Source organism: Microcebus murinus, chromosome 17 (assembly GCF_040939455.1).
Source record: "Microcebus murinus isolate Inina chromosome 17, M.murinus_Inina_mat1.0, whole genome shotgun sequence".
NCBI lineage: Eukaryota > Metazoa > Chordata > Mammalia > Primates > Cheirogaleidae > Microcebus > Microcebus murinus.
The window spans coordinates 640,859-657,753 of NC_134120.1; the positions used below are offsets into that span (position 1 = coordinate 640,859).

General features: G+C 43.8%; 1 protein-coding gene across 4 annotated transcripts in view; it reads right to left on the reverse strand.

Moving 5' to 3' along the window:
* Positions 1-16,895, reverse strand: part of ATP9B (ATPase phospholipid transporting 9B) — a 214,919-nt gene that overhangs the window by 37,189 nt on the left and 160,835 nt on the right. For all 4 annotated transcript variants that reach the window (XM_012788899.3, XM_012788897.2, XM_075993786.1 and 1 more), the window contains 2 exons: positions 15,465-15,577; positions 11,960-12,208 (listed from right to left, as the gene is read on the reverse strand). In XM_012788899.3, the coding sequence (XP_012644353.1) occupies positions 11,960-12,208; positions 15,465-15,577 (362 nt within the window). The remainder of the gene's footprint in view (positions 1-11,959; positions 12,209-15,464; positions 15,578-16,895) is intronic.

Consider the following 16,895-nt stretch of genomic DNA (forward strand, 5'->3'; position numbering starts at 1 on the left):
CAGCCAGCTTGAAGCCTCGTACAGATCTGGCAAAAACTATTATTGAAACTCCTCCATTTGACTTCGGGGTCCTTCTGCACGAGCAAAATTGGGTTTAGGTTCCAACAATAGGACACAGTTATGAAGATGAACTGCAGCTGGCCCAGCGTCAAATTCACACATCACAGACCCATGCACTGACTTCTCCCGGCCCAGCCTGCACTTCCACGTCCCTCGTCTGCCTGCCGTGCCTGCCATGGCTCCGGAAGGTGCCACCAACTGCCAGATCAGAGCACTGTGTCCTCAGCCTGGTCACCTGCCTCCTGGCCGGCACGCTCAGCCTCATGGCGCTCATCATCATCCCTGTGTCCAGGTCGGCCGCCTTCAGCTGCGTCCTTGCTGGCCAGTTTGGTGCCCGGAGGCAGGACCAGGTCTACTCTGTTCATGGACGGACACTCAGGAATGAGAACAGCAGCACATTTCTTGAACAAATGAAAACTAAAAACCTCTTGAAGTAACTTAAAAGCGGGAAGTCAAGTGAGTTCTCAACATGAGCCAAGGCGGGATGGGACACGTTCCTGGCACCCTTGTATGGGGACTCTCCAGCCCCGGGAACACATCAGGGCCGCTGTTCAGAGCAATCTGGGCTCTGAACTTTAAAAACATCTCTCTTTTCAGTTGGCTCCTATGTCCCTTGGGCGTGCCCCCATCAATGTGTGGGGCATTTGTTTTTTGTTTTGAGCACGTCCTCCCTTCCCTTCTGGCCTTGCAGACGCTCCAGGCTCACTCTGCACACTTCCTGCCTCAGCTCTGGCGTAGCTGTTTCTCCACGGAGCACAGGGTGTATTCCACCTGACACAGGCCAGGTCACTACCGACTGGGACAGTCTGCGCCTCCTCCTGTGCTCTGTGGTCACTCGCTGTCGGCAGCACAGCCCTGGACTCACCCAGGTCGCATGCGAATGGGACTGGCTCCTATCTTCCAAGGACCTCAGTGGGATTTCATGCCATTTGCGTCGATGGCCTCCTGACTTGTGGCTATTGTTGCCATGTATCTTAATCCTTTTTCTAGATTACACTACAAAAATATTTCTTTGGTATTATACAGTCAACAATCATACCTCTCTCTGGTGATACAGTTGTTCAAGTCTTTTGCCGATGTTTAAATTCGGTTGATTTCTCATTATCGAGAATTCTTTGTGCATTCAGTTCACCAGTTACCTATCAGGTATGTATTTTGGAAATGTTTTCTAGAAGTCTGTGAGGCTTGTCTTCATTTTCTTAACCGCATCTTTTGAAGAACATAAGAGTTTTACTCTGAAGTCCAATTTATCAATCTTTTCTTTTAGAATTTGTGCTTTTTGTGTCCTAAAAAATTGTTGCCTAATTCAAGGCTATGTAAATTTCTCCTATTTTGTTTTTCCAGAAATGTTATACTTTTAGGTTTTACATTTATGCCTATGACCAATCTGAGTTAATTTTTGCATAAGGTCAACTTACGTATCTGATGCTGGTAGAACATTTTGCACATGGCCTCTCTTTATCTAAAGGATCATCCTCTCTGCGCTAAATTCCCCTGGCATCTTCATAAAAATATCAATTGACATCTTGATAATAAAATGGCTCAAATCCACGAACACAATATACTACTTGTATTTAGACACTTGGATTTCTCCTGTTTTATAGTTTTCAGTATTCAAATCCTGCACATATCTATCCTTAAATATTTCATGGTGATTTTTGCTGCTTTGTATGATATATTTTAAAATTTCAATTTCTAATTGCTCAATTGCTAGTACATAAATATACAGGTAATTTCTGCACTTGGGCACAATAATCTGCGAGCTTGGCAAACTCACTCTTCAAAGCTTTGTAGTTTTTTGTAGAGTCTTTGGATTTGCTATGGAGACAATCATGCCACCTATGAAAAAAGAAAGAGTCTGGTTTCTTCCTTTCCGGGTGGTATGCCTTCAGTCTCCCCTCTCCTGCCTGCTGTCCTGGAGGGGAACTCCAGTACAACAGCTCTGAGGAGACAGGACATCACTGTCTTGTCCCACGCGCTAGAAAAAACTTACCTGGTTTTTCTACAGTATCATGTTAACTGTAGGATATCCCATAGATGTCCCTTATGAATTTGAAGAAGTTTCCTATTATTCCCAGTTTAGTGAGAGTTTTTGTAAAAACCAGAAACGGATGTTTAATTTCCAAGTTTCTTGTTCCCCTGAATCTACTGAGACGATCCTAGGGACTAACCCATAGTCTGCTGCTGAAGCAGGTCACATGGACTGATTTCCAGCTGCTGAACCAACTCTTCACTCTTTGGATAAGCCCCGCTCCAGCCGCTTGTATTAATAGATTTTTGCCTCCATTTTCATAGTTGACATTGGTTTGTAGTTTTTGTTAAATGCCCTTGCTTGATTTTGGTATCAGTTTAAAATCTGAAATGAGTTACTAAATAAGTTGAGAAGTATTCCTTTCTCTGTCATTTTCGGGAAGACTTTGTATGGTATTGGTATTATTTCCTCATTAAATATTTGACAGAATTTACTTCTAAGGCCACCTTGGCCTGAAGTTTCTTTGTAGGAAGGTTTTTTTACTTAAAGAGCATGCTTCATTAGTGGAGTAGGACCCGAGATACCTTTGGGACATTTCCGTGAATACTAGAGAGCTGGCCTAGAAGAGATCTTGGCCTACAATGGACAAGTGGCTTCTCTAAAGCCATCTATAATTAGAAATTTCTGACTCCTGGCCCAGTGCTCTTTTGAGGAGGTTCTTTTGTGCTAGTAAAATGTAGATTCACAGAACATCCTAATGTAAAAATGTGCACCTGCTTCTAAATTAAAAAATATACATTTGAACAGAGACATTTAGTGAAAAAGTTATAACACAAATTAACTTTTTAAACACACCAATTACTTAGGAAGAAGAGTAGTAGTGTGTGAAGGACTTTTAATTCTGCAGATTTGGGTTCAGTAGGTTTGGGAGGGATGCAGAGGTCAGTGGGTTTAGAACTCCTCTGAGGTTTCTGACAGGCAGCCAGCTACTTGGAACAATTGATCTAACACCAGAAACAAAACAAAGTCAAAAATCTCAAATGTGTCTCAAATATTCTGTGCATTCTTTGCTCATTAATGAAATGAGGGCATCCCTCTCAGAAGTTATTCAAAGAAATCAATGAGTAACTGTAATAAGTTGGCTGTTACTGTTCATCTGACACATTTCTAGATAGGTTCGTGATTGAACACTTTCATTGCTGTGGCTTTGTGGATGGAATGTAGTTGTCAGTATCACAAGTTGTTGCCATATGAGGGAGTTGGTGACTAATTCATTTCTATTGGGACAACTTACTGAAGTCTCAAAAATTCTAAGACTCTGTAGACGACTCTTTCGGCTTTTTAGATAATCATGTCCTGAGTTAAGTGATAACTTTTAATATTACCTTAATAATTATCTCTTTCCCAGAGGACGCTAAGTGGCCGTGGTGTCAGCAGACATCCTCTTCTCATTCTTACTTCAGTGGCAACGGCTACAGACTCCACCTGGTGTGACGGCGACACTGGTACACACATCATGTGAAGAAGGTACCTTTCTACCTTGAATTTAGTATTATCAGACATTTTGGCACTAGTTTGTTTCGATCAGAAATGTGTACTGAATTTTAATTTAAATGTCTTTTTTCAAAGTCTCTAACAATTTCTGACTTATAGATACAAAGCCAGATTAATGCTACCTGGTCATGGTGTATTATTCCTTTAATATACTGAAAAGTTTGACTTGACATTATTTTTTAGGATTTCTATATCTCTATTCACAAGATTTGCATGTAAATTCCCTCCCTCCCTCCCTCCTTCTTTCCTTCCTTTTTTTTTTTTTTTTTTTTGAGATGGAGTCTTGCTCTGTTGCCCAGGCTGCAGTACAGTGGTGTCATACTAGCTCACAGCAACCTCAAATTCCAGGGCTCAAGTGATCCTCCTGCCTCAGCCTCCCGAGTAGCTGGGACCATAGGAGTGTACCACCACGCCCACCTAATTTTTTTTACTTTTAGTAGAGACCGGGTCTTGCTCTTGCTCGGGCTGGTCTCAAACTCCTGACCTTAAGCAATCTTCTTGCCTTGGCCTTCAATTTCTTTTTATTACATATCTACTTATGGTATCTTGGTCAGATACATATATGTATCTTATATATATTTTTTGCCAATAATTTCTCCATTTCATTATTCTTTCAAAGAGTCAGCTTTTGAATTACTGCTTTTTTGACCACTGCTTTTCATGTTTTCCTTTATCTTCTTTCCTCTCCCTTATTTAGACTCCTTCCCACTGATGCACACAGCCCCTGGCCTACCCTGCAAGCATATGGCCCCTGGCCTACCCACACATACACACGGTCCCTAGTCTACCCTGTATACACATGGCCCCTGGCCTACCCTGCATGCATACGGCCCCTGGCCTACCCGCACATACACTCGGCCCCTGGCCTGACCCATACATGCACACGGCCCCTGGCCTACCCGCACATGCACACGGCCCCTGGCCTACCCGCACATACACATGGTCCCTAGTCTACTGTGTATACACATGGCCCTTGGCCTACCCTGCATGCACACGGCCCCCGGCCTACTCGCACATACACACAGCCCCTGGTCTACCCGCACATACACACGGCCCCTGGCCTGACCCGCACAAGCACACGGCCCCTGGCCTACCCTATGTGCACTGAACTACTCTGAACAGGCAAGATTCTGTCTTGCTTCCTCCACTTGCTGTCTGCCAAACACAGGTGGGAGGTGGCACCTATTTCGCAGGAAGACCTCTTTGGGTCTCTGCCTTCTTCGCTATGGCTTCTTCTGGGTCATTGTTATCTACACTGGATCAGACTGTATTCTAAATGTGGTAGCTTCTAACAGGACACACTGGAGAGAAAGCTGCTGCAGGTAGACAGGACTTGTCAGGTGTGTGGCTCAGGACGTGCCTCAGGCGTGGCCAGCCTGCTGCGGCCTCACACCCCGGTTGAGGGACAGAGGCAACGCCTTCCCCTGTCTTCCCCGGTGCGACCAGGGGCTGGCGCAGGGACCAGGGAACGCACCATGCACCTCCCACCCTGGCCTTGGGAGGTGGTGGGACTTATCTCTACCCTGACCAGGGCTCTCCAACAACAGAGCTTCTGGTGCCGTCACACGAGTTTACCTTTGTAAGCAATTTCGTCAGTATTCAAATAAAACACTGGGAAAGCAATTTATCAAATATTCCTAATGTGCTTCTATATTAATGTGGAATAAATTACTGCCTGACATTATAATAGGAAATAACCCCCGAGATATTTGTCTCTGAAATGTGAAAAGATAGCTCAGAATTTAAAGTCTTAGCATATTTCAAATGATTATTTGACTACTGAGCTTTTAGAAATTTTTAATAATATGATTATTGACAATAATACAAAGGTAAAAAATAATTAAAATGTCACTGTAAAAAATATATTTAAGTGGGAGCCTAAACTCAATCTCCTCTATAGGCTACTGAGCAACACACTAGAGTCATCTTTGTCACAGGCAATTTGTTTACATGGTCACACTTTTCCACACTAAGTAACCATTATGGGAAAATATATCCAAGAGTGACATCATATGAGATAAAATAAAATATGGGGCAATTTTTATTATTAATAATTCTCTATAATTCCATAATTCAGAAATTTATGTGCTATTATTCTTGAAAGGCTTGGAAAATTTTTCCTTTATGATAATAACAATTACACATATATAGCTGCTAGCTATACTCTATACGTTTTTACCATGTATTTTATAAATCAAAATTTAATCGACATTTCGTCATTTTTGATTGTGGTTATTATGATCATTTTTATAATTTAATAGAATTCTTAACATAAAATGTAATTTGATCATCTGGAAAAACTGCTAATCAATATCCACAGACAGGCTACGTAGTATTTATTCTCTATTGGTCTTGAAGGTCACTGAGTGAAGGCTTCATGTCACTGGCAATGATTTGCTCCTCACAAATATATTGACAAAACACCACAATTAGTCTTGCTTCAATAGGCACACACAATAAAATGAGTTAAAGAATACAGCATGCCACGTACATTAGCGCTTACTTCTGCAAATCCAAAAGCAATGCTGTTAAGGACATAATGTTCCTCTATTTTTAAATAATCCACTTGTGATTTGTCATTAATTCTAGCTGATTCTTGCACACAAATGCCAGAGTGAGGCGATGGTAGCTGCATTTTGAAATCATACTGAAATAGAGAACTTACCAATGTGAGAGAATGAAGCCACAGAGGGAAGAACGGTACTAGTACACAGTTGGTTAGAAGCGTGAGCATCTTTAAGAGTCATGGCCAACCTTTCTGGACCAAAAGGAGACGGAGGGCCTCACGGTCTCTGTCACAGTGTGCCGTGACCACTGGGGCTGACGGCCTATGCACTCGAGACTCTGCCTCCATGACAACCGCCCACGATCGCACCAGCGGCTGCACTGCACACAGGCGTACACGCTGGACAGGTTGCATTTTAATTCTGTGGAGGAATTTCCAGGGAGCATTTAACATTTTGCTCAGCAGGAGTTTGCCACACTGAGCCTGCAGAGACAGTAACAGGCAGGCAGAATGTTCCACCCTCTCAGAGAAAATGAAATATTGATCACGTATCATAAGAAACAACGACCGGGGCATAAGTAGGCTCCACACGGTGAATACAAATTCAGTCCCTCACACGCTGATATCACCACCACTTTCCACCCTCCAGTGTGGACAGACAGAGCACAGCCGGCACAGCACTGCAAGTATCGAGTGTGCACGCCTCACAGGACCTTTACGGATTTGAAATTAATTCCCCCAGAATTCCATTATTTGTATAATAAAAATTCATCTATGCACACATGTAGGTAAGATAAAAGATCTTTTCTGCTTTCAGGGAAGTGAAAATTAAGCACGCTTACATTGTGAAGAATAGCAACTGTGGTATCCGAGACCCAAAAACTAGGGCATCGTACTTAATACACTGCATTTTTCTAGAGATGCAGATGACACCAGAGCCGCCCACAAACAGGGTTCTGGGGAGTCGAGAGCGGGCGCAGCATGTGCAGAACTCACTTGGTGTCTTACATGATCACGCTGCTTATTAACCATATGTGTTGTGATAGGTCAAAGCTGAGGTTAAACAGAAAACATCAATTGAATCATTTCCCTAAATAGAGCTCCAGGGTGCAATATTCCAAGCACTTTATTCAATAAAAAATGCTTTTCAAATGGTACTTTGGTGATTGAGAAACATCGCGATCATCCGTCAACCTCACTGCAGCAAAGTTCAATAAGCTAAATAAGGAACCAGTCAGATGATTTTCCTGAGGCTTCAGGGACTGCAAACATTGCATCAATAGAGCTCTTTAAAAATTATGATGAAGTCTACTGTTTTCATTTTCAGATTTAAAATATGTGTTAGGAATTTTTTAAAGGTTATTTAATGTTCTGCTACTTTTAATCATTGTCTAGTTTCCAAAGTAAGATGAAATAATTTTAAAGTCAAAAAATTTAAATATAAAATTAGCAGTTCCTATGTTGTAATTTATTTAAATTTGAATTCGTGCTGTGAGCACCTACTAAGCTTCCACCCTGACAAAATTCTCAGTGATCTCTAGGCCAATGAAATCTCTCTATCATGAATTCCTAATTTAAGATTCAAAAAGTATTATAACTTATGTAAAAACTTAAAGATAAAAAATCCCATATACTCTCAACAAAATTTGTATCTATTTTTGGCAGGTAATAAGATAAATATATATAGTATTTTCAAAACTTTCAATAAAATTTTCCTGGTTTAAGAAAAATCTCTAGTCTAAGTTTCCCACTGTTATGACTGGAAAATAATTCTTTTAAAACATAATCATAAGGAATTTTAGAGAATCTCTAGTACGCTATAACAGAAGAAAGAAATAACGTGCTCAGCCCTCCTGTGTGGCCTGCCGCCCTTCGGAAGGCAGCCACCACTGGCCCCTGTGTGTCCCACAGCCCACACTAGAATACTAAGAAGAAGGCAGTTTATAAACCCTAACTATTCATATTGTCAGGTTTCGATCCCCAAATTTGCTTATGACTGTTGAATCGTGCCTTTTCTCTTAGATAGCCTATTAATAAACTTAAAACTTTGAAACACACACACACACACACACACACACTCACTCACTCACTCACTGTGCTTGGCTATGAGAGTTTAACAAACTTACTAAACATAATCTATAAAACATAACAGTGTAGACAAAGAAAGGCCTGAGAAATCGCGCCCACCGATTACGAGGTCTAAGAAACTGCACTGGGAGGGACTGCACGAAGCGAGAGTGGAGCCCCACCGTCTACGACTCCCCAGTTTCCCTCCATACTCTACACGACAACCGAGTCATATTCCGGCGCTTCTCAGAAATCACTAACACTTCAACTAATCCCAGTTTTCACAGACTGATGCCGATGTTTTCTCAAGAGAGAGAAGTGGCAACATGGTTCACAAGAAGGAACTTAAGCTCCTCCTCCTAATTTCATTTTGCGCCAAAAGGGCAGACACCTTTGCTAAACAATGGAAGCTAGCTCCTGCATGAACTTCCAGTGATACGGTTTTAAAGACTCAGTTTCAGGTGTCTGCCACACCATTCTCCCTCCTCCTGCCCTGACCAGGAACCACCCCATCACCTTTCCTGAGATTCGCACGGCCAGCCATGCCCACGAGCCCACAGTGGGAGATGAACGTGACGTGTGACCGGCGCCCACACATAAGACGAACGGGGAGCCCAGCGACGAGCCCAGGCACAGCCCAGCGACGAGCCCAGGCACAGCCCAGCGACAGAGCTGGTGACCAGCGCCAGGACAGACAGTTGAGGACAGCGACGTGGCTTTGCACCAAGCTTTGCTCAGCCTTCTCTGTTGAATAAAGCTTGTCTTTCAAAAATTACACCAGTGGCTTATACTTAGCACATGTGGGGTCCCTTCTCACTGCAAAGTCAGAAAAAGGTGCCTGAGGTCACATGTGTCAGGGGACGCCCCATCCCCTGCCACCTGCGCAGCTCGAGCGCGAAACAGCCCTCAAGGTGGTGGCAGGGTGTCCCACCCTGACTAGTCACACTCCAGCCTTTGCCTCCAACCACAAAAGTCAGGCAAAAGCAAAGACTTACGAGACTCGGTGGTTCTCAACTGTAGGTGCAAGTTTTTGGATTTTCAAAGTAGAGAAAAGTCCACCCCACACCAGACCACTGAGTAGTCGGCATTTCTGGACCTGAGGTGCTAGGATGTATAAAAAGACAAGTGCTTACAAAAAGGAAAAGGAAAAACCCAAAAGTCTAGCTGATGTGCAGACAGGTGTAGAAGCCGCCACTTGCTCAAACGTGATTTCTCTCCCCCAGGAAAGCGGGTCCTGCCTATGGGCCCTGACACATGATGTGCCTTCGGGAGACGCCTGCTTGGCAGCCAGTGCCACGTCAGGACGTGGTCACAGCCAACTTTCACAGACAAAATACGAGTTATGACCGGGCTGAGCCTAAGCCTGAGGCAGAGCCCCCCACTCCTGGAGGCTGCCCAGGAGGCTCCTGCATCCAGGCAGCTGTCAGGTATCAGGTGACAGTGGCCTGCCTCCCCGAGGGTCCTCCATACCTGCAGACAGCACAGTTCCTCCTCGATGCTCAGCACACACGTGTGCACTGACTTCCTTCTTCTCTGGGTTGCAGGTGTGTTCCAGGTGCTACCCAGGAGGCTCCCTTCCTAACGTTTTAAACTCACTGCTGTGTATTCTGACTTCTGACTCATTGAGGACCCAGACTCTGCACTGTGTGTTGTCACGGCACTCACACCTGCTAACACGGTCTCCTCATTGGTGCTGCTGTATTCACCTATTTCCACACTTTCATGGCCAGGGCTTTATATCCATTGCAAAGCATACTGCCAAAATGACACATCCTCTTACACTTCTCAACCCTCCTCCTTCCTCTCTACCTCCACCCTGCCTGCCCCACCACTGTTCAGTAACGCTGGGCTTTGTGCTTACAGTCCTGTCATTTAGCAGCTTTTAAATCCATGTATAAAGAAATGCAACTAGTACAATAATTCTTTCCCCTCCCCCTCCTCTCTCTTTCTTTTTTAGAAACAGGGTCTGCAGGCTGCAGCACAGTGGTGCCATCTTGGCTCACTGTAACCTAAACTCCTGGGCTCAAGTGATCCTCCTGCCTCAGCCTCCTGAGTTGCTGGGATTACAGGCATGAGCCATCATCCCTGGATACTTTTTAAAATTGTTTCGTAGAGATATGGTCTTGCCATGTTTCCAGGCTGGTAATACCCTAATACTTTCTAAGATCTAAGTTTTAGTTTTCTTAATCCAGGACTTTTATTAGTCTTTGTCATGAATCTTGACGTTTTTCTCATTCTACATTCATGCAATGTATACTCACTATGCATCTTCTTTTTTAATACAGCCTTATTGAGATACAATTCACATACCATACAACTTACCCATGTAAAGTGTGTAATAAGATTTTAGCATATTCATAGCTGTGCAACTGTCACATAAGCAATCTTATAACATTTTTATTCCCCTAAAAAGAAACTTCATATCCTTTAGCTATCACCCCTCAGCCCCTGGCAACCGGGAATCTACGCTGTCTCTCAGAATTGTCTACTCTGGACGTTCCACGCAAACGGAGCCACATGGTGCTGCCTTTGTGTCTGGCTTCTTTCACTGAACATGATGTTTCCTAGGGTCATCCCTGTTATAGCGCACGTCAGTGCTTCACACCTTTTCATGCCTGGAGAGTGTCCCGTGTACATGGACTGACGTTTTGTTGGGGTCACCCCAACTCCTGGCCGCACTGTGGACACCAACCCCGTGCACGAGTCTTGGAGGACGAGTGGGTTTGTTCTCCTGGGGTTACACCGGAGTGGCCTGCAGGCCACGTGGCAGCTCCACGTCCCCGTCTGAGAGACCTCCAGCCCATTTTCTAAAGCGCTGCCCCTTAAACCCCACTGTGTGTGCAAGCTCCGACCCCCACACCCTCACCAACACTCGTCACGGTCCCCCTTTTCCGTCCCTGCCACCTCGGTGGGTGTCGAGGTGCCTCTCGTGCCTTGACTGTGATGCTATTACAGAGCAGAGGTTTTTCCTCCTTTGCAATATCCGTGTTGACCAGCGTCACCAGACTCTTCTCTTTGAAACATTAGGCTTATTTTCTTTTGATTTTGATGGAAGATACTTTCCCCCTGATTGTTTGTGTATATGACCCAGTTTTACAAGCGCTTGAGGAAGCCAGTTTGTCTGCACGGCTCCCACCGCTGGTCTGACTACCTCACAGAACTACCCTGAGAGGACAGGGTATACAAAACTGCATGTAAAATACACTAAGGCTGTACAGTCGCTGGAAAAATTTAATAATAAATTTTACTGATCTAAAAATCAAAGAATGATATAAAGTTTGAAGTGACCGACCGATTTGTCATATGTAAGGTTTTACCATTTTTGTTGATTTTTAATATTATTTACATCCTGATTCTCTTTTGAAATAGAAACACTGTATCTAAATTCTGGCAAAGTGAGTAGAAATTCAATATGCAAACCTGATGATTCATGATTTGGAGATGAGAAAAAATTGGATGATGCAGCCTGTAGGAAGAGCCCCAGCCTCAGCAGCTTTGTGAAAATCTAGCTTTGACACAAAGTAGTTTATGTAATGGGTAAAACTCTGATTTTTTTCTCATGCTATTTCCTATAACCATGTGTCAGACACTCTGAGATGTGCTGACACATTCAGACCAAACGTCCCTGTCTCGAAGGCCCGCGTTACGCCAGGGTCCCATGCTGGAGAGAGTGGGACGGCCTTCCAAGCTACAGCCACACATTGGGCTGGAGTCTGCACTACAGACTCCAGCCCAATCCCCTCCACACCCCTGAGTAAGTACGCGCCCCCGAGCCCCCACGGCTCTGCGCCAGGACTGACCTCATCGGGGCTGGAGGCCTGGTAGGTGCGGTTCTCGTCGCTGAAGTCCCGGTCGGCCTCGGCAACCTCAGTCTCCCCGGTGACACCAGCCCAGGACTCGTACACGGGAGTCACGTTGTGACACAGCGCAATGGCCTTCACAGCCTCGTGGATTCGACTGCTGACGCTCTTCCTGACTTTGGGGGCTGAAGATGGGCCTTTTCTTGGTGGAGGTGAACTGGCATTGTTTCCAGCAGCTTGAGAATGCATCTTTAAAATGTGGAATGTCACACAATCAAAGATAAAGCAAAGAGAACTACCGTCTTTACAATGGAACTGTTAACCCATCTAAGTCAGAGGGGATAAGAGAAAGTGGCTTGATTTGATTCTGATTGTCTTCCACATAGCGCTGATTAATAAGAGTTAGGGTTTTATCCTAGCACTTCAAAGTGTTTTGATATTTCCAAGTTGTGCAATATACTGAAATATTTCCATAATACTTCAAATCTAATAATTTCTTTTTAATATTAGTATATTTACTTCAACCATGGTGTTAATCTGCTAGAGCCTTAATAAGTCCTGTTTATTACTTCTAAAACCAGAGTAAGTTAAAGAACAAATGGGAATGGCACACGCACACCTGCCGCCAGCTTTCCTTAAAACCACTTCATGAGAAACGGTGTGAAGGTAAGAGCAGGATGACAGTTTAAGAATCTTCCCTCAACACCACAGGTTAATCCAGCTTTCAACAGCCTCTGAGTGTGGACTGACTAGTTTGGGAGATAATGATCAAACACAACAGCTGCTGCATTCAGAAGAAAAGCAACCTTCCCCCAGCACTGACGTGCGGAGCTCCTCAGACTGGCTCTCTCGAGGGGCGTGTCTCCACCATCAAAGGGGCGGCTTTCTGTTACTAACCTCCTGCTCGGGGGGGGGGGGGATGCCAGAGGACACCCCCCACCCCCCACCCCGACTCCAACACGACTGTCAAACATTTCCTAGTTAACTTTGGAGTAACTCCTGACAAGCCTCCCTAGAAACGAGGCTCTCTGTCTGGACCGGGTGCACAGAGCTGGCGAGCCGTGACCCTCCTGCCCATCCCACCGCAGCGCTGCCTGATGAAGGGCTTCACCCGTGCGCAGCTGGAGCCGCCTCCGAGAGCACCAGCCCACCTGCACCCACTCACTGCCTCGCTACCGCAGTGTGTGAACTCAGCGGCCGCCCTCCTCTGAATTATGCTACGTTCACTGACTCCGGTATAACTTGATTTCACACAAATTCCATAAAGGGTTATGCCCTTATTACCAAATGCTTCCAGTGGGGAAGTGTAATCAGGCTGTACAAGACTGTGTTGGACTGCAGGGGACCTACCAGACCTGTCATCTCAACAATAAAACAGAGCACAGATGAGGAGTCCGGTCCATTTCACATAAAAAGGACTGATCAGCTGACAGCCTTTAGTAAAAATGATCTGTAAAAGTCCTCCTAGATGGAAATAAATATTAAATATTTGCTGTGTTTCTACGATGATTCTTTATCCTTTCTGCTTATAACTTTTTCCTAGTAAAATAACTTACTTGAAGCTATGAAAATCACATTCATTGGTAACACAAATTAAATCGTTCAGACTCAGATGTCCAGCACTGTTTCAATCTAGACACAGATTCCTAAGAAGTTGTGTTCCTTCCCCTTTTTAGATTTTTCTCTTGTTAATAAATATTCTAGGTTGCAAAACCCACTCTGTATCTTAATAGATTATATCCAAATTAATAAAGTGTTTGGTTGTGTGTGTGTGTATGCTTACATGTGTGTATGAATATTACACATGATAAATATATACACATATAAGACGTTTTTCACTTGACAGTATCTCAGAAGTAAAGTATATGCCAGTCTGTTAACAATTATAGAAGACGTTTTCAAAAAGCTGAATACAATGTAGGCAGAATTCTCTTGAATTCTGTCAAGAGTAGAAAACCTGTAATAAGAAAGTGTCATTCAGTCTAGTCTGTGGAAAATCAAGTCTGAAACAAACTCTTGTCAACACAAAAAGTCTGCTAGACTCTGTAGCTGACGTCACCGCAAGTGACCATCTGGGAGCCAGGGCAATAGCGCCGTGAGCCGTGGCCACCGGGTGAGCTCCTTGCACTGCTGAGCACGTTAGGCCTGCGCTCATCATCACGTGGATTACTACATTCACACGAATCAACAAACAGGCAGGAAAAAAGCCTAAGAAAGTGATAATTCCTGACAGATGACAGTTTGTATACTGGCATTTTAAATAGATTTCCTCAGACTACTAGGTTTGGTTATATGGGATCAGCAACTTCACATTACGATAGGTAAAAAGAAATCCAAATGAATCAAACACAAACACCACTTGGGGCTGGGGCTGGGACTATGCCCACCCTGGATCTGCTCTAAACCTGATCTGCGAACACACTGTGGCCCACACATCTGCGCAGAAGCCTGGGATGTCGGGACGAGGCAGGGCCGGGGAGACTCTGTAGAGCCTGCAGTCTGTAATCCTCTGGCACATGACATGAGCTCTGGGCTCAATCCTCAAGTTAAAAGCAAACACAGGTTGAGTATCCCTAATCTAAAAACCCTGAAATTAGATTAGTATCCCTTTTAGATTTAGTATCCCTAATCTAAAAACTCTGAAATGCTCCAAAATCCAAAACTTTTTGAAAATCAACATGACAACCCCAAAAAAGGCTCACTGGAGCATTTTGGAATTCAGGGATGCTCAACCAGTACACACAACACAAATGTGCCGCAATCAGACCAAATCTGCACTCTGACACACCTCTGGTCCCCAGCATTCTGGAAAAGGGTATGATACTCAACTGTAATTCCTGTTCTGGAAACCTCAGGGAGCTCTTGTGAGTCTCCAGTGAAAAAGACAAGATTTAGGTAATGTTTAAAACAAAGAGGACTCCTTATTTTTTAGAGACACATAATAAATATTTACAGATGAAATAATGTAACATTTGAGCTTCACATTAAAATGACGTGGTGAGAGAACAGTTATAAAGGAAACAAAAATCAACTACACGCTGGTGCTGTGGGACCGTGGGACAGGTTATGAGGTTTGGGGCAGGTTATGAGGTTCGGGGCAGGTTATGAGGTTTAGGACACTGTGCCACCTACTTTTGTTTATTGAAAAAGTGAAAAGAAAAGAATTTATCTTTAAAAATGTGAGAAAGTTTTATTAATTATGCAGAAAAACAGACGGATTATTAGGAAACAATTTGATGCAGTGTTCTGAATATTCTTCGAAGTACTATGGTTATTGAATCCTTTTTTACAAATAATTCACTAAGAAAATGTAGTGTGAATAACTGACTTCAGCTATTGTGCCTTCTCTGATCACGCTAATGCAGAAATGGTCATTTGAAACTGTTTCCTGCTGACCACAGCAGCAGCGTCAAGGTAACCCAAGCAGCTCACTATAGACCAGCTCAGCCCAGCTCAGCTCAGCTCCGTGGTACTGCCTGCTTCCCAGAGAAGTAAACCGACTTGCCTGAGAGTAAGAACTCGCAACGTGGCTTTGGATCTCATCCATCGTGTCAGTCCCATAGGACACGGTGCCCAGATGGAGCCGCTTGAATACCATCTCATTCCGGGTGAGGGTCCCTGCAACAACCATAACAGCAGCAAGTGAATGAACACAGGTAGCCACCAGGATCCTGCTGTTCTATCCCGCCCCTTCCCAGCCGGGGAGGCCCTGCTCCCCTGACCACGCATGGGTGGGATGTGCTGCCAGGTGATAGAGTAGCTGAAGAGTGGCAGCTGCTACTGTTTTCATTTTAATGGCGAGGACCAGAAGTTTTCTTCCTAGCATGTCAGTTCCCATTGTAACAACTTTTATCAATCAGGAGGGCTCTAGTACATGAAGAAAGTCTAACTTCTGCCTTTCAGCTCAGATTTGATACAAATGCAACTTCTGCCTGTTCTGAAAGAGGCAGACATAAAACTAGAAGACTGAGTCACCATCTTTATAGCTGTAATACAGAACAATGACTGAGAAAGACATCAACTAGCTCCAATTAGGGTGTCCATCAGTTTTTTTAAAAACCTATTTTGAAAAATTATTTTTAGCTGAATAGAAACAGAAATTCCAGATGTGTTTAACCCTTAGCATATATTTACATTACCTGGAATGACAGGAGGTTTGTAAAAGAGAAAGCTGGTTTTTTTCAGCGGAGTTTGCAAACCGTGAACTGTTGGAAGAGGCTTCCTGACCCTCCTGGGCAGTCCAGATGGAGGTATCAAGGTGGTTACTCACTAGCACCCTCAGTAAAGCCTGATCTACAGGTCACTTAATGTGAAAATACATGGGTGACATGCACATCATTCTGACTTCCCCAGGTTAAAGAGGTATAGCAACGTAGCAGAGTGAGTGGCCCATAATATGCTACGATGGACTGCACCTTTCCTCTCCTCTTCCCTTGTGGGCTTGTGCACTTACTTCAAAATGCACATAAGGATTATCCACAGACTGTAATGCAGTTGTAGATGTGGATGTGAACAATGATGGAGCCAGCCAATTGCAATAGAAGTTGAACTTTCCACATGGTTACAAAACACCCATAAAATATTAACTGGGTTTTGGAAACTTTGGCATACACGACATTGAAAATACAACACAATCTATTTTCATATCTACCTATGAGGCCATAAGAAATAGTGAGGATTAGGGCACAGAGTTAATCCTCACACATCAGTCGGCACCAGAGCATGCAGGTCACTGGACTCAGAGCTTGACCAGGACACAGAGTTTACTTTAAAATAGAAGGAAAACCTATATTTTTTATTATTTTAGAGATTGTTTCAACAAATGCTTTTGACAAAAGAATGGATACAAAATATAAAATTAGAAATTTTAAAGAGCAGCTGCCACCTGGATATGCCTGTTGGTTTTATAAATTTTGTCTTCTACAAAGTTCTATCT